The sequence below is a fragment of the Salvelinus sp. IW2-2015 genome, unplaced genomic scaffold (assembly GCF_002910315.2).
Source record: "Salvelinus sp. IW2-2015 unplaced genomic scaffold, ASM291031v2 Un_scaffold1609, whole genome shotgun sequence".
NCBI classification, from domain to species: Eukaryota; Metazoa; Chordata; class Actinopteri; order Salmoniformes; family Salmonidae; genus Salvelinus; species Salvelinus sp. IW2-2015.
This window is the reverse complement of record NW_019943028.1, coordinates 65,385-90,812: the sequence shown is the minus strand read 5'-3', so window position 1 is coordinate 90,812 and position 25,428 is coordinate 65,385. Positions and strand designations below refer to the sequence as shown.

At 45.3% G+C, this 25,428-nt stretch overlaps 1 protein-coding gene and 1 long non-coding RNA gene across 2 annotated transcripts; both read right to left on the bottom strand.

The window, feature by feature from the left end:
- Nucleotides 1-1,260: 1,260 nt before the first annotated feature.
- LOC112071410 (phosphatidylinositol-3,5-bisphosphate 3-phosphatase MTMR6-like) lies at nt 1,261-25,179 on the bottom strand. Its single transcript, XM_024138869.2, is given in 15 exon segments — nt 1,261-1,691; nt 6,997-7,071; nt 7,073-7,124; nt 8,578-8,712; nt 8,798-8,904; nt 9,021-9,164; nt 9,277-9,402; nt 10,817-10,926; nt 11,018-11,150; nt 11,246-11,380; nt 16,075-16,203; nt 16,341-16,498; nt 17,019-17,181; nt 23,033-23,161; nt 24,964-25,179. Coding segments are annotated over 15 exon segments (1,956 nt in total). The 5' UTR covers nt 24,988-25,179; the 3' UTR covers nt 1,261-1,355.
- Nucleotides 4,681-6,659, bottom strand: LOC139024520 (uncharacterized). The gene is made up of 3 exons (XR_011475857.1): nt 6,588-6,659; nt 6,420-6,444; nt 4,681-6,217 (listed from the first exon to the last, which is right to left on the bottom strand). It is a non-coding gene; the product is annotated as an uncharacterized lncRNA (long non-coding RNA).
- Nucleotides 25,180-25,428: the final 249 nt, after the last annotated feature.

The following is a 25,428-nucleotide window of genomic DNA, read 5'->3' as shown; positions in this document are numbered from 1 at the left end:
CACTCTAGGAGCTCCGATGCAATAACTGAATAGCCTAACCAACGTTTCGACAGACAAGCGGTCTTCAAGGTATAGTCACCCTGACGTTCTCACCAATGGAACATGAAGAATTGTCTGAAAGATTGCGATAATCTGGTCAGAGGCTCTACTGCACATGTCAAACTCATTCCATGGAGGTCCAAGTGTCTGTGGGTTTTCGCTCTTCCCTTGTACTTGATTGATGAATTAAGGTCTCTAATTAGTAAGGAACTCCCTTTTCACCTAGTTGTTCAGGTAATTGAAAGGAAAAYCCAGCAGACACTAGGCCCTCCATGGAATGAGTTGACAGCCCTGCTCTAGTCTCCTCTGATGGATTGACAAACTCTTCCAGTCTCTCACACACAGCCTCCTTGTTCTCCTGCTGACCCCTCCAATGTTCTATGACCCCAGAGTAGCTATGGCAATTACCTGGGGAAAATGGGGTCATGACCTTACCCAGTGAGACAAAGGTAACCAATTGGATTATCCAATCAATCCAAGGGAGCCAATAGGATTATCTCAATGCCATGTCCACAGATGAATGTTGGACATGGAAGTAAAAAAATAAATACAAAATTCAACAACAAAATTATAATAATAAATAAAATCGGCTTTCAGCATCCATCATTCAGATTACAGTGGAATCATGCCATCTCGGAAGATGAAACAGTTAAGGATAAATTCTGATTTCAGTGCAATTCCACGTTAAACCAGGGTTATCCAAAGATGTTCTGGCTTTGACGGAGGATCGAGACGTTTTAGAACTCAAATCTGTACCTGGCCGTCACCCTATCTGGAGGATCGCAATATTAAGAACATGAAATATGGGATGTTCATTACTAAATCGGCTAGACGTTGGATTAAGGGGAGAATCTGATGGTTTGAACATCAAGAGATCAGAGCAGACAGTCTGATGTCTGGAACTGTCCTACAGAGCGTTGGCTTTCACAAATACAGTTGAGTTGAATAACATAGGCAGACAGAACACGCAGATCTTCATGATTCATGTTGTTATTTATTCTCTTTAATGCTTTTCAACATTCTTAAAAACAAGCCTTTCTATGTGCAGTAAATGCCGCTTTCTATAAAGATTTACAATACACCTTCATTCTCCAACATAGGAATATGGCTAAACACAACAAACACGCACTCACACCAACACACACGCACTCACACCAACACACACACGCACTCACACCAACACACACACGCACTCACACCAACACACACTCGTCCTTTAGTGACCCCATCTCTCACTCTTTCCATCCCTCCTCCCTCCATTCCAGCCCAGTCACCCCTCCTCCTCCTCCTCCTCCATTTCTCCAGTATCACACGCCTCAGCAGGTCATGCGGGCCACTCCAAACTCCAGGCTGACCACAGCGGGCTCGGCCTTGGCCCCGTATGTCCCCTGCAGGTCACTGTAGCGCTCCTTGCGCTCTGTACCGCTGCTGCCCTCTACTGTCCGCTCTGTGTCACTGCAGCACGCTGTCACCTCCTCTCCCACCTCCTCCTCCTCCTCCTCCTCCTCCTGCTGTCGCTGTGCCTCCTTCCGGCTGAGGGGGGCTCCCAGGATGAGGGAGTGGGGCCGTGTGTGGTTAGGGAGGGTGCGTTGGTCTTTAGGGGGGGCCTGGGGGTCTGGGGTGGGGGGGCTGATGCCATGCTTCTGTAGCCTCTGGAGGGACACAAAGAAGGAGACATAGGGTTAGATTTAGTAACGAGAACCCCCCCCCACCCCACCCCACCCATAAAAACACATTGCGCAATACCTCCACACAATCACCTGTTGTTTTCAGAATCCTGATGTGCTGATTGAAACACACAATGTGACATCAATACACCAGCACCACATTAAAACCGTACCTCTAACCCCTCCTCTCCAGCCATATTTTATTTATTTATTTTCACCGTTATTTAACCAGGTAGGCTAGTTGAGAACAAGTTCTCATTTGCAACATAAAGCAAAGCAGTTCGACACATACAACAACAGAGTTACACATGGAATAAACAAACATACAGTAGAAAAYTCWATATACAGRYTGTGCAAATGAGGTAGAATAAGAGAGGTAAGACAATAAATAGGCCATGGTGGCAAAGTAATTACAATATAGCAATTAGACACTGGAATGGTAGAATGTGCAGAAGATGAATGTGCAAGTAGAGATACTGGGGTGCAAAGGAGCAAGATAAATAAATAAATAAATAAATAATTAAATAAATAAATAACAGTATGGGGATGAGGTAGATTCAATGGGCTAATTACAGATGAGCTATGTACAGGTGCCGTGATCTGCTCTGACAGCTGGTGCTTAAAGCTAGTGAGGGAGGTAAGAGTCTCCAGCTTCAGAGATTTTTGCAGTTCGTTCCAGTCATTGGCAGCAGAGAACTGGAAGAAGAGGCGGCCAAAGGAGGAATTGGCTTTGGGGGTGACCAGTGAAATATACCTCCTGGAGCGCATGCTACGGGTGGGTGCTGCTATGGTGACCAGCGAGCTGAGATAAGGCGGGGCTTTACCTAGCAGAGACTTGTAGAGGACCTGGAGCCAGTGGGTTTGGCGACGAGTATGAAGCGAGGACCAGCCAACGAGAGCGTACAGGTCATAGTGGAGGGTAATATATGGGGCTTTGGTGACAAAACGGATGGCACTGTGATAGACTACATCCAATTTGTTGAGTAGAGTGTTGGAGGCTATTTTGTAAATGACATCGCTGAAGTCAAGGATCGGCAGGATAGTCAGTTTTACGAGGGTATGTTTGGCAGCATGAGTGAAGGAGGCTTTGTTGTGAAATAGGAAGCCACTTCTAGATTTAATTTTGGATTGGAGATGCTTAATATGAGTCTGGAAGGAGAGTTTAAAGTCTAGCCAGACACCTAGGTATTTGTAGTTGTCCACATATTCTAAGTCAGAACCGTCCAGAGTAGTGATGCTGGACGGGCGGGCAGTACAGCAGTGATCGTAGAGTATTGAAAGAGCATTACATTTACATTACATTTTAGTCATTTAGCAGACGCTCTTATCCAGAGCGACTTACAGTAGAGTGCATACATTTTATACATTTTTACATACTGAGACAAGGAGTACCCACCGGCCAAACCCTCCCTACCGGCCAAACCCTCCCTAACCCGGACGACGCTATGCCAATTGTGCGTCGCCCCACGGATCTCCCGGTTGCGGCCGGCTGCGACAGAGCCTGGGCGCGAACCCAGCCCAGCCTGGGCGCGAACCCAGAGACTCTGGTGGCGCAGCTAGCACTGCGATGCAGTGCCCTAGACCACTGCGCCACCCGGGAGCATGCATTTCGTTTTACTTGCAATTAAGAGCAGTTGGAGGCCACGGAAGGAGAGTTGTATGGCATTGAAGCTCGTCTGGAGGTTAGTTAACACAGTGTCCAAAGAAGGGCCAGAGGTATACAGAATGGTGTCGTCTGCGTAGAGGTGGATCAAAGAATCACAAGCAGCAAGAGCGACATCATTGATGTATACAAAGAGACAGCCACCTGAGCCCCCACACCTCCTAAAACGACGCCACACTGTTAATCATTTTATACAATTCAAACCTAAGGCACGGTCCGTCCTTGTTAGCCATACAGCCAACTTGGCCTGGCCAAACAAACAGTTCAGCACAACACATTTGACCTTTTTCACTGCTTGAATAGCTTGGCCCCAATCACAAACATCCCCACAGAGAAGACCACTCCCAACCTCCTGTCCAGGAGGGAGGACAAGGTCTGGTGGACCTGGAGAGCAGGGTGGCATCATTCTGACTCAAAGCAGTACAGAGGCCACACTGATGTTAGCTGGAGGGAACCAGCATGTGCTCTGTTTAGGAGGGCTGGCGGTTTAGGGCTGGGCCGCCAGCTCTTCTTCATGCGGCCGGAGAGACTAAACGAAGCAGGGGTCTCTGATTTCTATGCTCCAGTACTGAGGGCCTGGCAGCTGCTGAGGCCCACACGAGGGAGGGATGGGGGTGGGTGGCGGCGGCGTGGGAGGAGCCCATCTTCCACAACCCACTGATCCCTTTGAGGTCCGTTTGTTCAGCCACCCTGCAGTTACGTTTAATGCCAGCAGGAGACTAGCTGACCAATGGCTGGTGGGAAACCCCTCAGGAGTTGGCACAACAGGCGGGACTAACGTCTCTTAGGTTGCTGGAGAGAGTCATGGGAAGGTCCAGGAGGCTCTGCCTGAGCCAGTGAAGAGGGGCCACCACTGCAAGTGACAGCAGAGACTTGGGACTGGCAGGAGGGTTGGGAGAACGTACTGATATTTAGCATGCCGAGCCTGTGGGAGTTTGGAAGTGGGGGGTAAGGCGCTGTACACCCTCCGTGTCAAGGTTAGGCACATCAGGAGCTTAGTGGGAGTGACGGGGCATCAGTGGCAGGGGGTTGTGGGGGGCTAAGAGCATGGCAGGGTATAGGTGGAGGGTGCTCTATAAGCTCAGAGGACCTCCAGTGGAGGGTATTACATGGAGCCCTGGCCACCAATAGCTATAGGGTTGACCTGGGAGTTGGGGAGGGGTATCTGTTTTGTGCAGTGACAGACTGTTCATCATGTTTTTTTTCTGTGTGCCAGGATAATGCTGTTATTGTCTCTGGACTCTTGGACAGAAAATAATCCACGCGCTTGCGTTGCATGTCCACAAGCAATCCGCCGGGGGGGGGGGGGTGCGCATCTCCCTCACAACAGAAGTTACAAGCCCATCAGACAAAAGTAAACAGTGGGCTTTCTTGGTTTCCCCACTCTGTTTTTCAACCCAAACAAGAGCTGTCAGCATCCATCTCTCTCAACATGGAAAATCCAGCTCTTACAAGTGCTCCTTTTGCCTTGATGGGATAAAGAGGCCCATGTTCCAGTGTAATTGATAGATGATCTTGCAGCCCCCACCCCATCCTGCCACACCAGCTCAACCTCCGCTACACTCAAGCTCCCCAAGTAGTCTCCTGGACTCTGAAGAACAAAAAGCTGTATAATGCTGACAGAAAAACCCAATCTGGSCTTTCCATACATCCCACCACAGACAGAGACTCAAACTCCCCTTTCCAGTGTCCCCACCTCTCCCAAAAGCTTTGGAAGCTTGAGCAAAAAGTGGCATCTTGCAAGAGCTTTACATTGACTTTTCATAAGGACACCTGCCGGGGCCCTGGTGAAACAGAAGTGAGCCATGGCAATATGATGGTCTGAAAACCCAACTGGGAGAATGGAGGCTCTCACTAGCCTATTGTTCTGATTTTTGAATGTATAGATACGATCTAAACGAGTTGCGTTCACCCTCCCCCAACCACCTTTACTGCTTTGAGGTGGGATACTTAGTTCTCCATGTGTCCACTAAATCAAACTCATTCAGAACATCATTCAACACCCCTGCCGAAACCGAATGCAATTCCTCAACATTCCTGTCTTTAGTGAAGTCAATTGTGCGTTTCCAATCCCCCCCCTCCACACAAGCACCTCGTCCAGCGCTAAGTATGCAAGCTCCTGTCTTAGACAGCCAAACAGAAGCCCCCTCTCCCATCCTGTACTAGGTGCATACCCATTTATGAAAGAAAAGGTTATTGATTTAGTCTCTAACCACTAATGTTGACACCCAGTCCCGGGGGGGAAGCATAGCTACCCCTGCACTAAGCTTTGTGCCATGGCTCAGCACCTGCGCCCCTTCCACCAGACCCCCCAATCCACTTCATTCTTCACATCACTGAGTCTCTTGTAAAAAAAAATATATATAATAAAAATTCACATTGAAATTGTTTTGGTTTACAAACCCCTCTTCCCCCAGTCTCTGCCGCTTTCATGTTAAAGCAGCCTAACCATAAAATCTCCAGGTGGGAGGGAAAACAATTAGAAACCTGTAGAGTAGCCCATGAAGCCACCGTGCCATAAAATACATTTACACAGAGTCTATAGAAATGCCCTTACGCACCAATGTGACCCACTTTCTTAGCCTATACTGCTACTTGGGTGAGAGGACACTAAACCCCTCATTCTTCATCAGGTGTTGTACTGACCTTACAAACCTTTCAGAAGCAGGAATATAACACTCCAGTGGAACCTTCTTTTCCCCTTTAGTCTCCCTCAGGAAGCTAGACAGTTCCCTCGCTGTATGTATAGGGCCCACAGACCCTGTACTCACCTCCTCAGCCCCACCAGCATGCTTACCGTTCCCTACAGACCCTGTACTCACCTCCTCAGCCCCACCAGCATGCTTACCTTCCCTGACAGACCGTACTCACCTCCCCAGGCCCAACCAGCATGCTTACCGTTCCCCACAGACCCTGTTACTCACCTCCTCAGCACACCAGCATGCTTACGTTCCCTACAGACCCTGTATCACCTCCTCAGCCCACCAAGCATGCTTATCACGCTTCCCTACAGACCCTGTACTCACTCCTCAACCCACCAGCATGCTTACCGTTCCCTACAGACCCTGTACTCACCTCCTCAGCCCACCACGACATGACTTACGTTCCCTACAGACCTGTACTCACCTCCTCAGCCATAGCTTACCATTCCCTACAGACCCCTGTACTCACCTCCTCAGCCACCAGCATGCTTACCTATCCCTACAGACCTGATTCACCTCCTCAGACCCACCAGCATGCTTACCGTCCCTACAGACCCTGTATTCACCTCCTCAGACCCACCAGCATGCTACCGTTCCCTACAGACCCTGTACTCACCTCCTCAGCACCACCAGCATGCTTACCGTCCTGACCCTGTTACCTCCTCAACCACATGCTTACGTTCCCTACAGACCCTGTACTCACCTCCTCAGCACCACCAGAGTGTACCGTTACTACAACAACCTGCCTCTGCTCATTTTCCCCATCTATACAACCCTTCGCCAATAAACAAACAATGCGTTAACTCTGCACCATGAAAAAAAATGCATAAAAACTTCAAAATAAGCAAGAAACAGGCATAGAAAAGGGATAGTAGCCCTCAACACAACCCATAAACCCAGTCCTAGTGAGATACAAGTACTCCACAGCCTCCAGGTCTTTTATTGTGTCCTCCAGTTGGCAGTTGCTCTCCTTCAGGGTGAGAACGTTCTTCAGGACAGACCTGACGGGGGTGCATGGAGCGATCAAACTGGTGGTACATATTCCTCCAGAACCTGACACACAGAGAGAGACAGAGCGAGAGAGAGAAATATGGGAAAAAAGGAATAACAGGGATAGGGTTGATGAGGGACGAGAGAGGAGGAAGAGAGAGGGACGGAGAGGAGGAGGAGAGGGAGAGTCAAAAATGTAAATTGTATTTGTCACATGCTTCGTAACAACAGGTGTAAACTAAGTGAAATGCTTAATTACAGACCCTTCCCAACAATGCAGAGAATCTTCTTTTTTTTATGAAATTCTATTTTGGGGGGGGGGGCTATTACACAGGGTACTGTACTGAGTCAATGTGCAGGGGTACAAGGTAATTTAGGTAGATATATTAGGTAGGGATAAAGTGACCAGGTAACGAGATAGATAATAAACAGTAACAGCAGCATATGTGATGAGTCAAAAGAAATGAGTGCAAAAAGGGATGATACAGATAGTTAAATAGTTATCAATAGCTACCCTGACTATTTAGCAGTCTTATGGCTTGGTGGTAGAAGCTGTTCAGGGTCCTGTTGGTTCCAGACTTGGTGCATCAGTACCTCTTGCCGTGCGATAGCAGAGAGAACAGTCTATGACTTTGAAGATTTTTAGGGCCTTCATCTGACACCGCACTGTATAGAGGTCCTGGATGGCAGGGAGCTCAGCCCTAGTGATGTACTGGGCCATACGCACTACCCTCTGTAGCATCTTGRGGTCGGATGCCAAGCAGTTGCCATACCAAGTGGTGATGCAGTCAGTCAAGATGCTCTCAATGGTGCAGCTGTAGAACTTTGAGGATCCGAGGGCCCATGCCAAATCTTTTCAGCCTCCTGAGGTGGAAGGGGCGTTGTCGTGCCATCTTCARGACTGTGTTGATGTGTGGACCATGATAGTTCCTTAGTGATGTGGACACCGAGGAACTTGAAGCTCTAGACCTGTCCCACAACAGCCCCGTCTATGTGGATGGGGGCGTACTCGGCCCTCCATTTCCTGTAGTCCACGATCAGCTCCTTTGTCTTACTGACGTTGAGGGAGAGGTTGTTGTTCTGGCACCACACTGCCAGGTCTCTGACCTCCTCCCTATAGGCTGTCTCGTCATCGTCGTCGGTGATCAGGCCTACCACCGTCTGCAAATTTAATGATGGTGTTGGAGTCGTGCGCGGCCACACAGTCATGGGTGAACAGGAGGGGACTAAGCACGTACCCCTGAGGGYCCCCCTTGTTGAGTGTCAACGTGGCAGATATGTTGTAGAAGGTGTTTAATACCAGGGTCCTTAGCTTAGTGATGAGCTTGGAGGGCACTAGGGTGTTGACCGGTGAACTGTAGTCAATGAACAGCATTCTCACGTAAGTGTTCCTTTTGTCCAGGTGGAACAAAGCAGTGTGGAGTGAAACAGAGATTAGGAAGATGAGGAAAGGATATTCTTAGAGTAGAGTGGGTGAGGGAAGGAGAGAGAGAGGAGGTAAAGTACTAGTTCTTACTTGAAGTGGCAGGGCAGGGTGGAGGGTTCTAGGACGGGGTGTGTGTCTGCGTAGGCGGGGCAGTAGGCAGGGTTTAGGTAGTTCTGCTGCTCACTTAACAGAAACGCCCACAGAGAGTGTGTCCTGTCTCCAAGTCTGGCAGGAGAGAGAGAGAAGATTGAGTGAGTGAGTGAGTGAGTGGGAGAGAGATGGAAAGCGTGTATGTTTGTGGTTTACTCACTGCAGCTCTTCTCGCCGTCTCTGGTTGTTAGCCAGGAAATTTCCGTACTGACAGGAGTGAACATGTTCATGGATCTGCAGCAGCAGCCACTCACTGAACTCAAACGCCTGAGGAAGAGTAGGTATCATCATCACCACAATCATTCCTCACTCTTCCACTGTGATGGCTGCTATGTGGTGAGTATACTGGAAACACGCAGATGCCTGCACACACACACACACACCTGGGGAAACTGCTCGGTGAGCTGCCACACACACTCCAGGAACTGTGTGAAGACAGGGGACACCTCCTTGGGGTCTCCATCCAACTGGTCACACCTGTCTGCAAACTTGTGTCCAAATGAGATCCAGTCTTTCTCTATGAGGACCTGAAACACAGAGAGAGCAGAGTTTATGACATGTTTCTTTCCTCTACGTATGTCTACAGGCATAGGGAGGTTGTTTGATGGTGCAGTAGCACACACACACACACACACTTACCATGAAGCCTTTGATGGTGCGGTAGTAGGGGTCCATGAGCAGAGCTCCCAGAGAGCAGACCTGGGCTGTCCGATCCCAGCCGTCTGAACAGTGGACCAACACACTGGCTCCTTCTACTGTCACTGCCTATGGGGGAGGGGGACTGAAGTTAAATGACTGCCATTGCCATTACTTGTAAATAAATTATATATTTTTTAAATACACTGTTTTAATTGTCACACACACACACCGGAAAGGTGCAGTAAAATGTGTTGTTTTACAGGGTCAGGGTATTCGAACCAGCGACCTTTCGGTTACTGGCCCAATGCTCTAAGTGCTAAGCTACCTGCTTCATGTGACAAATGAGAAAATCGTCTCACCGTTTAAACGATAATAATTTCATAAAATAACAGCTGCACTGCTGCCAGCAACGGTTTGGGTCTCACGATGCATCCCTTCCAGATGGTTAAGCATTGCACTTTTAGTACCATTTCTTTACCTCAATTCCACCTTTCAAAGTTTGCATTTCCATCTCATTTAACTTTTTAAAGTATTGCCATACAGGACTTCGCAGCTGTCACTTGCCTTTCTCTGCTATTTTTCTAACTGTTAACGATAGTGACGTAGTGGTGGAGAGTCACCTCCAAAATAATTGATTCCTCAACTCCTTGCACGTTGACTCCCGGTGTTAACTCCCATTTCTGAATGTCAAGATTAGATTCCGCTCAGAATCGACTCCTAAAGATTCAGTATTTTTGGAACGGAGGAGACTGAGTAGTTGCCGTACTTCCAAGAACACAAACACTTGGATCTTCCATAGCAAGCTAGCGAGGGACGGATAGCGAGGGGAGGGGCACAGCATAGGCAGGTCGGCCACCAGCCAGACAGTCAGAACGGTGCACTAGGCCCATCTATAGGCAGTCAAAAGCTGCATATCGCAATGGGATGCTGTATCTCACAATTTCTTTCCTTGCAATGTCTCGCAACTTCAGTAAAGCAGGGCCTATTATCAATGACTAGGCTAGGATATTCTACACGCAACAGACTGAAGACACACTGGCATCATTAGGACTAATGATCATAACACTGCTCTAACAGTTGAAGCGTTTTTCAACTAAAACGAGAGTTTCTACAGACAAATGCAGGTAGGTCCCTCCCCGTTTTCTTCTGTTTAAAAATCATTTTGCAACAGAATCGGGAGAATGAATACGCCCCCAGGCGAGTCAGCGTGAGGGAGAGAGAGGTGCGCATGTGTCTTGGAAATCTGTCTTGCATGCCTCGCAAATTCACCAAAGTAGCCTCAAGTTCACCTCTTCCTCTCTGGTTTTATTTAAATGAAACAACTTTTCCCAGACCTCTATAGCATATCGTCTAGTTATATCCTAACACGGAAAATCATGTTTTGTGATAACTGCACTGCTACATTGTTTTTCGGTTTGGGATTTTTCTTAAAACGTTAAGGATCCCAATTTAACGTTCATACCCCCAACTGTCTGCAATCACAGTGTGACTAAACTGAAGTGGAAAGCAGAAAGTGATTGGAGAAGGGACATGGCCTTACCTTGGTGAGGAAGATGGCTGCATCTACCACAGCTTTGACGTGCCGTAGCCAACCACAGCTCTCCAAGCCCAGCAGGTAGTCATTTACTGACAGAAAACGACTTCCCACCACTGAGACAGGCAGAGAGAGATGGAGGGAGTCAAGTAAATAGCGTGTGTGTGTGTAGTGCATGTGTGGTGTGAGTGAGTGTGCCCGTCTGACCTTCCAGGAGTTTCTGTAGGCTGGTCCTCATCACGTGGATGTTCTCGATCCCCACAAACTGGAAGCGGATGTTGGAGTAGTTATCTTCATTCTCATAGCCTTTACCTGCTGCTCTGTTGGCCATGGCATTCAACTGCAGAGAGGGAGGGCGATAAAAGAATGAAGGCATGGACTGAGAATGTCCACATTCTTTGGGAAGAGCTTGCTAACGGCGTTGCGATTGGGTACCTTGGGCCTGGTATCCATGACGTAGACAAATCGGCTGTTGTGATTGGCTTTGCTGATGGCCTGCAACATGCTCTCGTCCTCCAGGCATCGRGCGCTGAACCCAGAGAGAGGCTGGCTGCACCGACACACTGCTGCCTGCAAGGGACAGGGACGAGCACAGAAAACAGGGATTAGGCCACATATACCTAACCGGACGATTTACGGAGACTTGTTAGGTTAGGAATATTGCGTTGGGGTGAAATGGTAGAGGTAACGGTACAGGTTAGGTTTAGATTAGATGACTGGTGTTGTGATCAGTGGGAAAATCATCAACTAGATTCGCTGTGGACAGATTTTTCCTTGAGCGGATGGTCGGAGGGACGGAACACAATTATAAATAATTTGTAGACTGTAAATTGACAGAAAGAAGCCCAAACAGATATAATATTTGACTAGCACATAATCATTTCAAACCTTACATTTGTATACAATAATTTATCTCCATTATGTGTGGGAATACTTGAACAGATTACATAAATTAAAATCACTTGGAACTGATTTCCTGGTGTCTTATGTCCAACAATTAAAATTAATTAAAATTAAAATTCTCAACAATAAAAAGAAAGAACATGGGGGGCCAAATAAAACCAGGTATGTGTTATGGTTAGGGTGAAGATGGGTAGGGTATACAGTGCATTCGGAAAGTATTCAGACCCCTTGACTTTTCCCCCKAAAAAATTACGTTACAGCCTTATTCTAAAATGTATTAAATTGTTTTTACTACACACAATATCCCATGACAAATCAAAAAACGGTTTTTAGAAATGTTTGAAAATGTACTACAAATAACTGAAACACCTTATTATTTTAAATGTTATTTGTTTTTTTTACCCCTTTTCTCCCCAATTTCGTGGTATCCAATTGATAGTTACAGTCTTGTCTCATCGCTGCAACTCCCTTACGGACTCAGGAGAGGCGAAGGTCGAGAGCCGTGTGTCCTCCGAAACAACCCAAACAAGCCGCACCGCTTCTTGACACAATGCCCACTTAACCCGGAAGCCAGCCGCACCAATGTGTTGGAGGGAAAACCGTACACCTGGCAACTGTGTCAGCATGCACTGCGCCTGGCCAGCCAAAGGAGTCGCTAGTGTGCGACGGTACACGGACATCCCTGCCAGCCAAACCCTCCCCTAACCCGGACGACGRTGGGCCAATTGTGCACCGCCCCATGGGTCTCCTGGTCGCGGCCCGCTGCGACAGAGCCTGGACTTGAACCCAGAATGTCCAGTGGCCACTGTGCCACTCGGGAGGCCCTGAAAAACCTTATTTACATAAGTATTCAGACCCTTTGCTATGAGACTCAATTGAGCTCAGGTGCATCCTGTTTCCATTGATCATCCTTGAGATGTTGCTACAACTGCATTGGAGTCCACCTGTGGTAGATTAAATTGATTGGACATGACTTGGAAAGGCACACACCTGTCTATAGACAGTTGAAGTCAGAAGTTTACATACACTTATGTTGGAGTCATTAAAACTCGTTTTTCAACCACTCCACAAATTTCTTGTTAACAAACTATAGTTTTGGCAAGTCGATAGGACATCTACTTTGTGCATAACACAAGTCATTTTTCTAACAATTGTTTACAGACAGATTATTTCAATGTATCACAATTCCAGTGGGTCAGAAGTTTACATACACTAAGTTGACTCTGCCTTTAAACAGTTTGGAAAATTCCAGAAAATGATTTCATGGCTTTAGAAGCTTCTGATGGGCTAATTGACATCATTTGAGTCAATTGGAGGTGTACCTGTGGATGTATTCCAAGGCCTACCTTCAAACTCAGTGCCTCTGCTTGACATCATAGGAATATCAAAAGAAAATAAGCCAAGACCTCAGAAAAAATTGTAGACCTCCACAAGTTTGGTTCATCCTTGGGAGCAATTTCCAAATGCCTGAAGGTACCACGTTCATCTATACAAACAATAGTACGCAAGTATAAACACCATGGGACCACGCAGCGGTCATACCGCTCAGGAAGGAGACGCATTCTGTCTCCTAGAGATGAACGTACTGTGGTACGAAAAGTGCAAATCAATCCCAGAACAGCAGCAAAGGACCTTGTGAAGATGCTGGAGGAAACAGGTACAAAAGTATCTATATTCACAGTAAAACAAGTCCTATATTGACATAACCTGAAAGAATGCTCAGCAAGGAAGAAGCCACTGCTCCAAAATCGCCATAAAAAAGCCAGACTACGGTTTGCAACTGCACATGGGGACAAAGATTGTACTTTTTGAGAAAATGTCCTCTGGTCTGATGAAACAAAAATAGAACTGTTTGACCATAATGACCATCGTTATGTTTGGAGGGAAAAGGGGGAGATTTGCAAGCCGAAGAACACCATCCCAACCGTGAAGCATGGGGGCGACAGCATCATGTTGTGGCGGTGCTTTGCTGCAGGAGGGACTGGTGCACTTCACAAAATAGATGGCATCATGAGGCAGGAAAATTATGTGGATGTATTGAAGCAACATCTCAAGATATCATCAGTCTTAGGAAGTTAAAGCTTGGTCACAAATGGGTCTTCCAAATGGACAATGACCCCAAGCATACTTCCAAAGTTGTGGCAAAATGGCTTAAGGACAACAAAGTCAAGGTATTGGAGTGACCATCACAAAACCTCATCCTATAGAACATTTGTGAGCAGAACAGAAAAAGCGTGTGCGAGCAAGGAGGCCTACAAACCTGACTCAGTTACACCAGCTGTCAAGAGGAATGGGACAAAATTCACCCAACTTGTTGTGGGGAGCTTATGGAAGGTTACCCGAAACGTTTGACCCAAGTTAAACAATTTAAAAGGCAATGCTACCAAATACTAATTGAGTGTATGTAAACTTCTGACCCACTGGGAATGTGATGAAAGAAATAAAATCTGAAATAAAATCACTCTACTATTATTCTGACATTTCACATTCTTAAAATAAGTGGTGATCCTAACTGACCTAAGACAGGGAATTTTTACGAGGATTAAATGTCAGGAATTGTGAAAAAACTGAGTTTAAATGTATTTGGCTAAGGTGTATGGAAACTTCCGACTTCAACTGTAAAGGTCCCACAGTTGACAGTACATTTCAGAGCAAAAACCAAGCCATAAGGTCACAGGAATTGTCCGTAGAGCTCCGAGACAGGATTGTGTCAAGGCACAGCTCTGGGGAAGGGTACCCAAAAATGTATTCAGCATTGAAGGTCCCAACAAATTTTTTAAACCCCTTTTTTCTCCCCAATTTCGTGGTATCCAATTGGTAGTAATTACAGTCTTGTCTCATCGCTGCAACTCCCATACGGACTCGGGAGAGGCGAAGGTCGAGAGCCATGCGTTCTCTGAAGCACAACCCAACCAAGCCGCACTGCTTCTTGACACAATACACATCCAACCAGGAAGCCAGCCGCACCAATGTGTCGGAGGAAACACCGTACACCTGGCGACCTGGTCAGCGTGCACTGCGCCCGGCCCGCCACAGGAGTCGCTAGTGCGCGACGAAACAAGGATATCCCTGCCGGCCAAACCCTCCCTAACCTGGACGACGTTGGGCTAATTGTGCGCCTCCCCATGGGCCTCCCGGTCGCGGCCGGCTGCGACAGAGCCTGGGGTCGAACCCAGAATCTCTGGTGGCACAGCTAGCACTGCGATGCAATGCCTTAGACCACTGCGCCACCTGGGAGGCCCCTCCAATCATTCTTAAATGGAAGAAGTTTGGAACCACCAAGACTCTTCCTAGAGCTGGCCGCCCCAGCCAAACGAAGCAATCAGGGGAGAAGGGCCTTGGTCAGGGAGGTGACCAAGAATTCGATGGTCACTCTGACAGAGCTCCAGAGATCCTCTGTGGAGATGGGAGAATCTTCCAGAAGGACAACCATCTCTGCAGCACTCCATCAATCAGGCCTTTATGGTAGAGCGGCCAGACAGAAGCCACTCCTCAGTAAAAAGCACATGACAACCCGGTTGGAGTTGCCAAAAGGCATCTGAAGGACTGACCATGAGAAACAAGATTCTCTGGTCTGATGAAACCAAGATTGAACTCTTTGGCCTGCATGCCAAGCGTCACGTCTGGAGAAAACCTGGCACCATCCCCTACGAAGCATGGTCGTGGCAGCATAATGCTGTGGGGATGTTTTTCAGCAGCAGGGACTGGGAAACTAGTCAGGATTGAGGGAAAGATGAACGGAGCAAAATACAGAGAGATCCTTGATGAAAACCTGCTCCAGAGCGCTCAGGACACCAGACTGGGGTGAAGGTTCACCTTCCAACAGTACAACGACCCTAAGCACACAGCCAAGACAATGCAGGAGTGGCTTCGGGACAAGTCTCTGAATGTCCTTGAGTGGCCCAGCCAGAGGCTGGACTTGAACCCAATCGAACATCCCTGGAAAGACCTGAAAAAAGCTGTGCAGTGATGCTCCCTATCCAACCTGAAAGAACTTGAGGATCTGCAGAGAATAATGGGAGAAACTCCCCAAATACAGGGGGGCKAAGCTTGTAGCGTCATACCAAAGAAGACTCGAGGAAGTAACTGCTGCCAAAGGTGCTTCATCAAAGTAATGAGTAAAAGGTCTGAATACTTATGTAAATTATTTCTTTTTTTTAATACATTTGCAAAAAATCTACAAACCTGTTTTTCTTTGTCATTATGGGGTATTGTGTGTAGATTGAAAAAAAAAATGACTTAATATATTTTAGAATAAGGCTGTAATGTATGAAAAAGAAGAGGTCTGAATACTTTCAGAATGCACTGAATGTTAGGGTTATGGTTAGGGTGAAGATGGGTAGGGTGGGGTAAGGTGTTACCTTCTTCTCCTGGTAGAAGTATGTGAGGACAGGAAAGCGTCCTTTGCTCCTGAACTTGGAGCTGCCGACGATGATGGGCTTACTGGCTGTAATGGGCACATACAAGTCTCTGGGATACGTCTCACATATCTACAACACAACGAGAGGGAATATTACATAGGACAGGTTGTAAAACATCCAATCAACACTATTCCATTAGATCTGCAGACACCAACGGTTTGTTTCTGGACAGGGCGCCTAACATTTACTATTGATAGACCCCCAACCTTGTAGTTCCTGTTGACGTCAGTGAGCTGCCATTGGTCGCAGGGGACGCCCATCCTCTCAAACTCCGCCCCCAGATCGATGAGCTGCCAGCCTTCCTCTCTCTGTTGCTCGTTTTGCTTGGGGTTGTAGGAGAACGCATAGAGCTCATCATAGGATACTAGGGAGGGAGACAGAGATGGAGAAGAGGGAGAGAGCAAATGTTAGAAACTAAACTCGACTCAAGCATCCTGCACACTCAAATTAGGGCAGGCACAATTACCTTATAATCATCTAACCAACGATTATGAATGAAGACTCATTAAAATAACAGTCATAACCGTTTAGTTTTAGTTTTTTGGGGGTGGAATGAACTGCTGACTGGAGACGGAAGGTCATTCTTGCGGTTGAGTCCATTTCGGCGGTAACATGGACTCTTTACAACGTGATGAAACTGTTGCACCTTGCAGAAACAAGCAAGGTGTTGTGGCAAACAAGTCTTTGATTGCCTCGGCAACACCCCCATCCCAGCAGCAGCAGCACATGCAGTCAGGAGCGGAGGAGAGGAAGAAATGTGCGTCTTACATTTTTTTAAATAAAAATGCTATTCTAACCATTTAAAAAGATGACCATGGTCATTTAGCTGAGCAATAACCATCACAGCCCTAACAAACACACACACGCTCAGGTACAGTAGGTACCTGGTCGTAGCAATCTGAGCAGTGAGCTGTAGATGTCGTGACAGTCTCTCTCTCTCTGGACCACAAAGTGGACCACTCTGAAGTTACGACACTGGATGACCAGAGGACAACCGCTGGTGGTCAACGATAGCTTCTCCACTGACGCTATGTGGTGGTGCAGGATCTGGAGGGGAAAACAAAACAGTCATGACACCTTTCCTTAATATGACACCACAGGACATACTGTAGGGGCAGCAGGTAACTTAGCAGTTAAAGATAAGAGCCAGCCACCGGAGGTTTTTCAGTTCGAATCCCGGGTCTGACGGGACAAATATGTTGGGAAGTGAGCTGCCAACCGTAGGGTCGCTGGTATCAAATCCTAGATGCGATTGCCTGTCATTGTGCCCTTGAGCAAGGCATTTAAACTCCCACAACAACTGTTTCACGGGCACCCAGTATTGCAGCCGTCTGCTCTAACCTATGTAAGTGTGTCTTTCAGAGGGGTTGGGATAAAAGCGGAACTCAAATTTCGGTTTAACCTTCTGTAAAACAAACAAATAAAGTCATCTTAATCTAGAGGTAGAGACCTTTTTCTTTCACTCTATCAAACATTTAAACACACAAAGGACGCAGGGAGATAATGTGCACTCACACACGCACTCATTGCAATCATTATCATTTTCTATCTGCCAGGAGTGTGTGAATGAGGTTAACAATTCATTAAAGCCTTTTCATGACCATCAAAACAGAGAGCATGAAAGGACAATGCACCAAATAAACATATTTAAAATCAGCCCATCACCATAATCATATTAGATAACCAACAACCCTATAGTGACTCCAACCCTGGGACATTATTAAAATGCGCATTCATCAGCATAGTTAATGACTAGCAGAACATTCCAACACTAAGAGTGTGTGTGTGTGTGTGTGTGTGTGTGTGTGTGTGTGAGAAACACTTAAAATGCTGATCTCTCCAGCAGCAATGAGTCAGACAGTAAGTTTGGGCGGTATACCGGGTTATTTGAAAATAGAAATGGATTTTCAACACCCTTAACTATTTGAGACGTTTTTTTTTTACTTTTATAAATGTGAACGTTTGTAGCTACATTTAAGTAAATACCTACAGTCAAATTGTGCTATACGTTAGAAGATAAAGATTGCGTTCTTCATTTCACCAGTCACATAATTTTTTAATTATGAAGCTTGACGGTATTTGGTGTTTGTTTAGAAGCACACAATGACGAGAGACCATGGCCTTGTGAGTCACCCACTGTTGTGCAGTCAGGTGATCTAGGTGACCTAGCTACAGTATGGAATTTAAACTAAAAATGTCTGCCAACTCTTATAACTATTACGTTAACGGTCTAAAGATGTGCTAAATGCTCTGCAGTTGTGCATTTGGTTTGTTAATTTAGTAGCTAGTGAGCCATCTAGTTACAGTGGTACCTCCTTTAAAAGTTGCAGCGTACTGTTGCACAGCGACGCAGAATTCTAAGGCACGTTATTTAAGTGTGAACCACTGGTACCATTAATGCTAGTTAGTGCTAGTTTGACCACCAAAGGGCATCCTTGAGAAGCATTTGATAGCCTTCAYTAGCGGCTGTACTAGAGAATTTAAAACATTTTTTTGTAAAAACATAGTATAAGGGACTGATTAAGAAATGTTCCTAAATATTTTGGTGTTTCTATCCTAAGAAAAAGTAAAAACCCTRTGGGTTTCCGTTAGAATGGCACGGAAAATATGGAGCTGTACAACGTGACGGCCGGGAGTAGCCTACAGTACTGGGCTATTTAGTCAAAGAATCCATGTGTTATGCGGGCACGCGGGAGACCGGGGTTCAATTCCCCGACAGGGAGGAAGGAGTAGGCTGTCCTAGTAAATAAGAATTTGTTCTTAACTGATTCCATAGGTGTTATTTCATAGTTGTGATGTATTCACTATTACTCTACAATGTAGAAAATAGTCAAATGAAGAGAAACCCTAATTAATTTGATTAATATTATGGTGTTTCTAATCCAAGAAAAACGAAAATCGCTCTGTTTCCGTTAGGATGGAACTTCAATATGCTCTTTAAATAAATAAGACCTACACCACATTACTCAACACTAGTGAGACTCATGTCGCCTACGGTAGACCTACAGTATATCAAAAAATATGACGTGACTTTCCYCCAATAATTAAATATAGAGGATTGGAGAATATTTTTATCATTATTTTATAAACGAAAGCATAAAGATGCCATTATTAGTTACATTATTTTAGTTTGAACGTGCAGACTGGCACTAAGAACAGTGGGAACGTTTCCCTAGTCAGCGACATTATTAGTGCAATGCCCCTTAAAGTGTTGCTCTGTGCTACCCAGTGGGGCGGGGTGGGGGTCCACCACCCCTTTCTCATGGGCTAGGTCCGTCTTCTGTGTGCGGCTCTGCGGCCCATCCCGTACCCCCTACCCTCGTGCCTTGAACCTTGCGTAAAAGCGAGATAAAGGCCATTCTGGAACATAGGGTGAGACATTGTTATTAATTTGTAAATAAAGCTAGTTTATTATTTTGAATTATTTATTTTGGTTTTTAGAGGGAGAGAAACCAAAAACCTACAGTCATCTCATGGGTCTCCCAGTTGAGGGGGGCACGGGTATTGAACCAGCATCTGTAGCAACATAGCTTGCTTGCACTGCTATGCAGAGTCTTAGACCGTTGCGCCACCGTTGCGGTACAACGTGACCGGTCGGGAGTGGGCTACAGTAAGAGCAAAATAATCCCAACAAAATAAACAGTTTTAGTAAGTGATACTGAAGTCGTGCACAATTATACGTTTCTATTTAGGTTTATGTCACCCATTCATTGTCAGTTAGAGATACCGTAGGACCCAAAAGCATAATCGGTGCTCTAACTCCCCCTTGCGCTGGTCTGGAGCAATGAAGTAGTGACACAGGGTACTGTACTAAACCACAAATTACCTCTAAATCCCGCAGCATAATCGCCAAACTTTTAGTGGAACATCCACTGTAAGTGGTAACAGAAGAATCCCCTCTGGATCAAGAGCCTTGTTTTGTGCYTGCAGCAAACTGTGAGTAGCATTTCGGAGTTACTTGTATAACTTTATGAGCTGGGATGTCTGTCCTGCAAATACTTTAGGTCAGAGACTGTATACAATGTTCCCAATGCGGTCGTTAATATTTAGTTAGCATTGTCTATGGGATTTTACATATACTTGTTAGCATTGCTAACCTTCGGATTACAATAGCGCCCCTTGTGTTCAGTACCGGTATTACCGAATAGCCCAGTATTGCACAAGGTCGGTACGAAGTTATGACAATCTGGATACCGCCCAAGCCTAAGACAAAGTCTTAGCATCTCTTCAATATTTATGCCCTGGAGGCACATTTTGCCTACACACACTTTTCCCCTTGCTCAGCAGTAGGAAGAGAGGAAGGAAGTATGTACGAAGCCTGGCAGCAGTGTCTTTGTTAAGAGATCTGACTCCAACCGTGGCCCTGGAGCTACAAGGTTTACAGATTTCTGTTCCAGACTCCAGCCCAGCCAGCACTAACTAACCTACCCGATTCAGCATCTGACCGTAAGGCGCTACAGAGGGTAGTGTGTACTAGAGGTCGACCGATTAATCGGAATGGCCGATTAAATCGGGGCCGATTTCAAGTTTAAATAACAATCGGAAATCGGTATTTTTGGGCGCCGATTTGCCGATTAAAAAAAAATGTACACCTTTATTTAAATCTTTATTTAACTAGGAAAGTCAGTTAAGAACACATTCTTATTTTCAATGACGGCCTAGGAACGAGGCAGAACGACAGATTTTTAACCTTGTCAGCTCGGGGGATCTAATCTTGCAACCTTACAGTTAACTAGTCCAATGCTCTAACACCTGATTACATTGCACTCCACGAGGAGCCTGCCTGTTAGCGAATGCAGTAAGCTAAGGTAAGTTGCTAGCTAGCATTAAACTTATCTTATAAAAAACAATCAATCAATGACTGTCATTGCTCCAATGTGTACTTAACCATAAACATCAATGCCTTTCTTAAAATCAATACACAAGTATATATTTTTAAACCTGCATATTTAGCTAAAAGGAATCCAGGTTAGCAGGCAATATTAACCAGGTGAATTGTGTCATTTCTCTTGCGTTCATTGCACGCAGATCAGGGTATATGCAACAGTTTGGGCCGCCTGGCTCTTTGCGAACTAATTTGCCAGAATTTTACGTAATTATGACAACATTGAAGGTTGTGCAATGTAACAGGAATATTTAGACTCATGGATGCCACCCGTTAGATAAAATACGGAACAGAATAAACGTTTTGTTTTCGAGGTGATAGTTTCAGATTAGTCAAAGGTATATGGTTTAGAGAGAAATAGTCGACGCGTTATAATTCCTGTAATAACTTGCGGCTGAATTTGAAAGGGGTTCCTTCGTTATTTTACCGTTCATGTCTTCCATAGAGAATGTCTTGATCTACTTCAAATAAGGTCTGTGTTTTGTGCGAGACTTAAACCGCCTCGACGTTTTGATACCCCTGTAAATCTCACTAGGATAAGGTAACGTTTGTCAACATATTTTCATAAATCCACTCTACAATTTTTTTTTTATCTTCGCTTATATTTAGCCAATATTGATCAGAGTTACCTTGTCCTATGGATATCTACACAGTTATAAAATTGGCACGGTGATGTAAGCCTACACGAAACACAGCCTTATTTTAAGTGAATCTAAAAAATATTCCTATGGAATAAATGAAGGAACCGCTTTTCAGATTTTGCTAGAAGGTGTCATGGGAATTATGACTCGCACTTTGGTTGTCAATTCTTACCATGCACATTATTAAAATAGGATTTCCTGCATATAGAAATTAAAGTTTTTGTTTTCAACATTCATCACAGGTAACTTAAACTCAATTTTTATTCAAACAGTTGAGAGTATTTGTCTCCTAAGCAGACTCTTCAGTATCATTGTCACTTCAGACAACTTCAGTGTGTGTATTTATGTATTATATTAAGTTAAAATAAAAGTGTTCATTGTTCATTCAGTATTGTTGCAATTGTCAATATTACAAAAAGGTGTATGATATATATATATATATATAAAAAAAAAAAAAAAAGTTTAATAAAAATCGTCCGATTAATCGGTATCGGCTTTTTTTGTTCTCCAATAATCGGTATCGGCATTGAAAAATCATTATCGGTCGACCTCTAGTGTGTACGACCCAGTACATCACTGGGGCCAAGCTTCCTGACATCCAGGACCTATATACTAGGCGGTGTCAGAGGAAAGCCCAAAAAATTGGCAAAGACTCCAGTCACCCAAGTCATAGACAGTTTTTTTTGCACTGCTGCTACTCGCTGTTTATTATCTAGGCATAGTCACTTCACCCATACAGACATGTACAAATTACCTCGACTAACCTGTACCCRGCACATTGACTCGGTACCCCCTGTATACAGCCTCGTTATTGTATTATGTTACTTTTTACTTCACTTTATTTGGTAAACATTTTCTTAACTCTTTCTTGAACTGCACTGTTGGTTAAGGGTTTGTAAGTAAGCATTTCACGGTAAGGTCTACACGTTGTATTCGGTGCATGTGACAAATTAAGTTCGATTTATCAAGTCAAGTACCGGTAGGCCTAATAAGAGCTTACTGTCTTCCCTCATTCCTACTCTCTCACCCCTCCCTTTCTACCTGGCACTGCCAACAGGTTACCAAGGCAATGTTGAGAATAGGCTGGGCCAGCAGGTTAGTGTAGCAACAGTTGTCACTTGAGGAAGGCCGAACCCGGTTCCCACGGTGTCTCAACAGTAACTATCACCGCTAGACAGACTACACACACACACACACCTCACACTGCCTTACTTCCTCACACRACCCACACACACACATGATATTAAAGAAAACTAATCTGTAATGGGGTGTGTCAGGCATTAGCTTAAGCAAATCCTACATTCTGAATTTAGAGCGCTGTGTGAGATAAGGTGTGTTCTGTATTGCGTATTAGAATAGAGGTACTTCTTACCCAGATCTCCTGTGCAGCGGTGGTGGCAGCGTTATTGCTCTCCACGAAGATGAGATGTGTGGCCGTCAGGTGCAGCGTCCCGCTGGTGGACTTGTTACTGAAGCGTTCCAACAGACGCACCAGCTCCACCTGCACAGGTACAATTATGATTACGGTGACACCTGTCAAACCTGTCTCCTTGCAACATTATGTAAAGAGATTTGGACTCTCTCTTTCCCTTGTCCACTCAAACCCAAGCACAAAAACACTTGTAGTGAAAACCTTTGGCCCTACTACCATGTCCTCACTAACACGTCATGAATGTCAGTAGAACATTGACAGAGTCTGTCGAACCAGAGTTGATCATTTCCTGACTGGATGCTTTTTTTCTTTTCTTTTTTTTTTTTTACACATTCCTGGTTCACTGACTCCTGTTGACAGTGGTTACAAGATGAAGAACTACTTAATTCAACTCACCTTTGTCTTCACACCCTGTAAATTGTATCACTTTAATGACATTTAGAACACTTGACTGAATATACTTCATCTGCACTATTCTAATCTGTGATTAACAAATAGGCTAGCCTATTCTCTCTCCCTCTCTTTGAAAGAGTCTCTCTCTGTCTCCCAGCAACCAGTGTGGTGCTAGGCAACGCCACAGGATGGCGATCAGTCAGCTCAGTCAAGGCCTGGTAGCGAACAGAAGAGAGTGTGTGTGTTTGTGTAGACTGACACACACACACAGACACAGAGGAGGAAAGAAAAGGTTGTTGACGGGCCTGAAGTCAAGCTGATGACTGTCCTGTTCACCAACTGCATTGCAGTTCCACAGTCCCTAGGCCTATTTCCTTGATTCAGATATCAGCATGATCCAGATTAGTGCACCCAAGGCCACAGAAAATCTCAGGAGTTGACTGTCTGTATGTTTAATTAAGAGTTCAAACAGGGTCCAGGGGGGCAGAGCCTAAAATGCTGCAGATGGGTAACACCCTTGCAGGCAACCACACCCACCATCTTTCACCTGAACAAAACAAACGACAAGTGCCAGATCAACAGACACACTCCTTCAGGCGGCACTTCACTGATAAAAAAATGACCAAAGGACTTTGAGCTGGCTCTTCTCTTTTTAAGCTACAATAGAAATACCCTTTGACTGCAGTGCCAACAACATGAAAGCTTTGAACCTGTTTTGTGAAAACAGCGGCTGTGATGACGTCTGTCACTGACTATAGCAAATCATTGTATAACTAGCTCATTATTCWGACTATAGCATAAATACAAAAAAACATCCACTTTGCTCCTTTGACGTAGTGGTAGCCCCATGATCTGTCATACTAAATGCATTATCTGGAAACATCCAGCTGGTACCATAAATCTAATATCGTGTTTGTGCCAAGGAGGACAGGCAGCTGCAGGAGGCGGCTAGCGAGAAAAACAGGTCACTGGCACACAGCACARCAGACAGTCTGTTGTCAAAACACCAGAAAAAAAAGATTGCCTTCTTGGTGTAGCCTACTCGGTTGTCTCCACCGACACTGTGATAGTGTTTTATATTGCWAGCAATGTCTACAGTGGCTTCCCTGAATCTCTCTATCAAGTTCTAAAATCACCACCCAAAGCGCGAGCCAACTTGCCCATCCTAAACGACCATTGTAATGGCCATTCATGCAGCCGTGCAGCAGAATCCGCTTCTCTTGGAACCAAAACAAGACTGAGCATATTAACAAGTTAACTAGCTAGCTAACTAACTAATTAACTGGCCCTGCATTTGTCAGGCCTAACGTTAGCTTTTAGGGCACCATTGTCAACGCACCAGACGTTGTTGTAATTMCATAGCAAGTTATTATAGCTAACTAAAGTTAGTTAACTAGCTACATCATATGCATTTGAAATGTTTTGCTAAGGTTAAACAAAAAAACAGTAACGTGAATGGCGCTAGCTAGCTTTCTTACCTTAGGCGTTCGGATATGTTCCATTTCCCTGACAGCTGTCAGTGCATGCAACGATTCAACCAGTTGACATGTGATGTGGCTCGCACATCGATTATCAAGGTGCGGCAAGCTGACGTTATTTGATCGCTTGTTTTACTTTGGTACGGACATTAGTTGAGTATTCACGATTGGTATTTTTTTCAGTAGATGCTCGCTAGCTATTAGTTATTCACTGTCGTCACCACAGCCACAAAGTCATTACCCCCGCCCCTTTCTACACATTATCTTCTTAAAATGTGATTTTAAACCTAACCTTAACCACACTACTAACCTTATGCCTAACCCTAACCTTAAATTAACACCAAAAATCWAATTTTTGTTTTCATGAATTTTACGATATAGACATTTTTGACTTTGTGACTGTGGTAACTAGTGGAGACCGTTATCCACTACAGCGCTTCCCGCTTGGGCGACGTCAATGGGCGT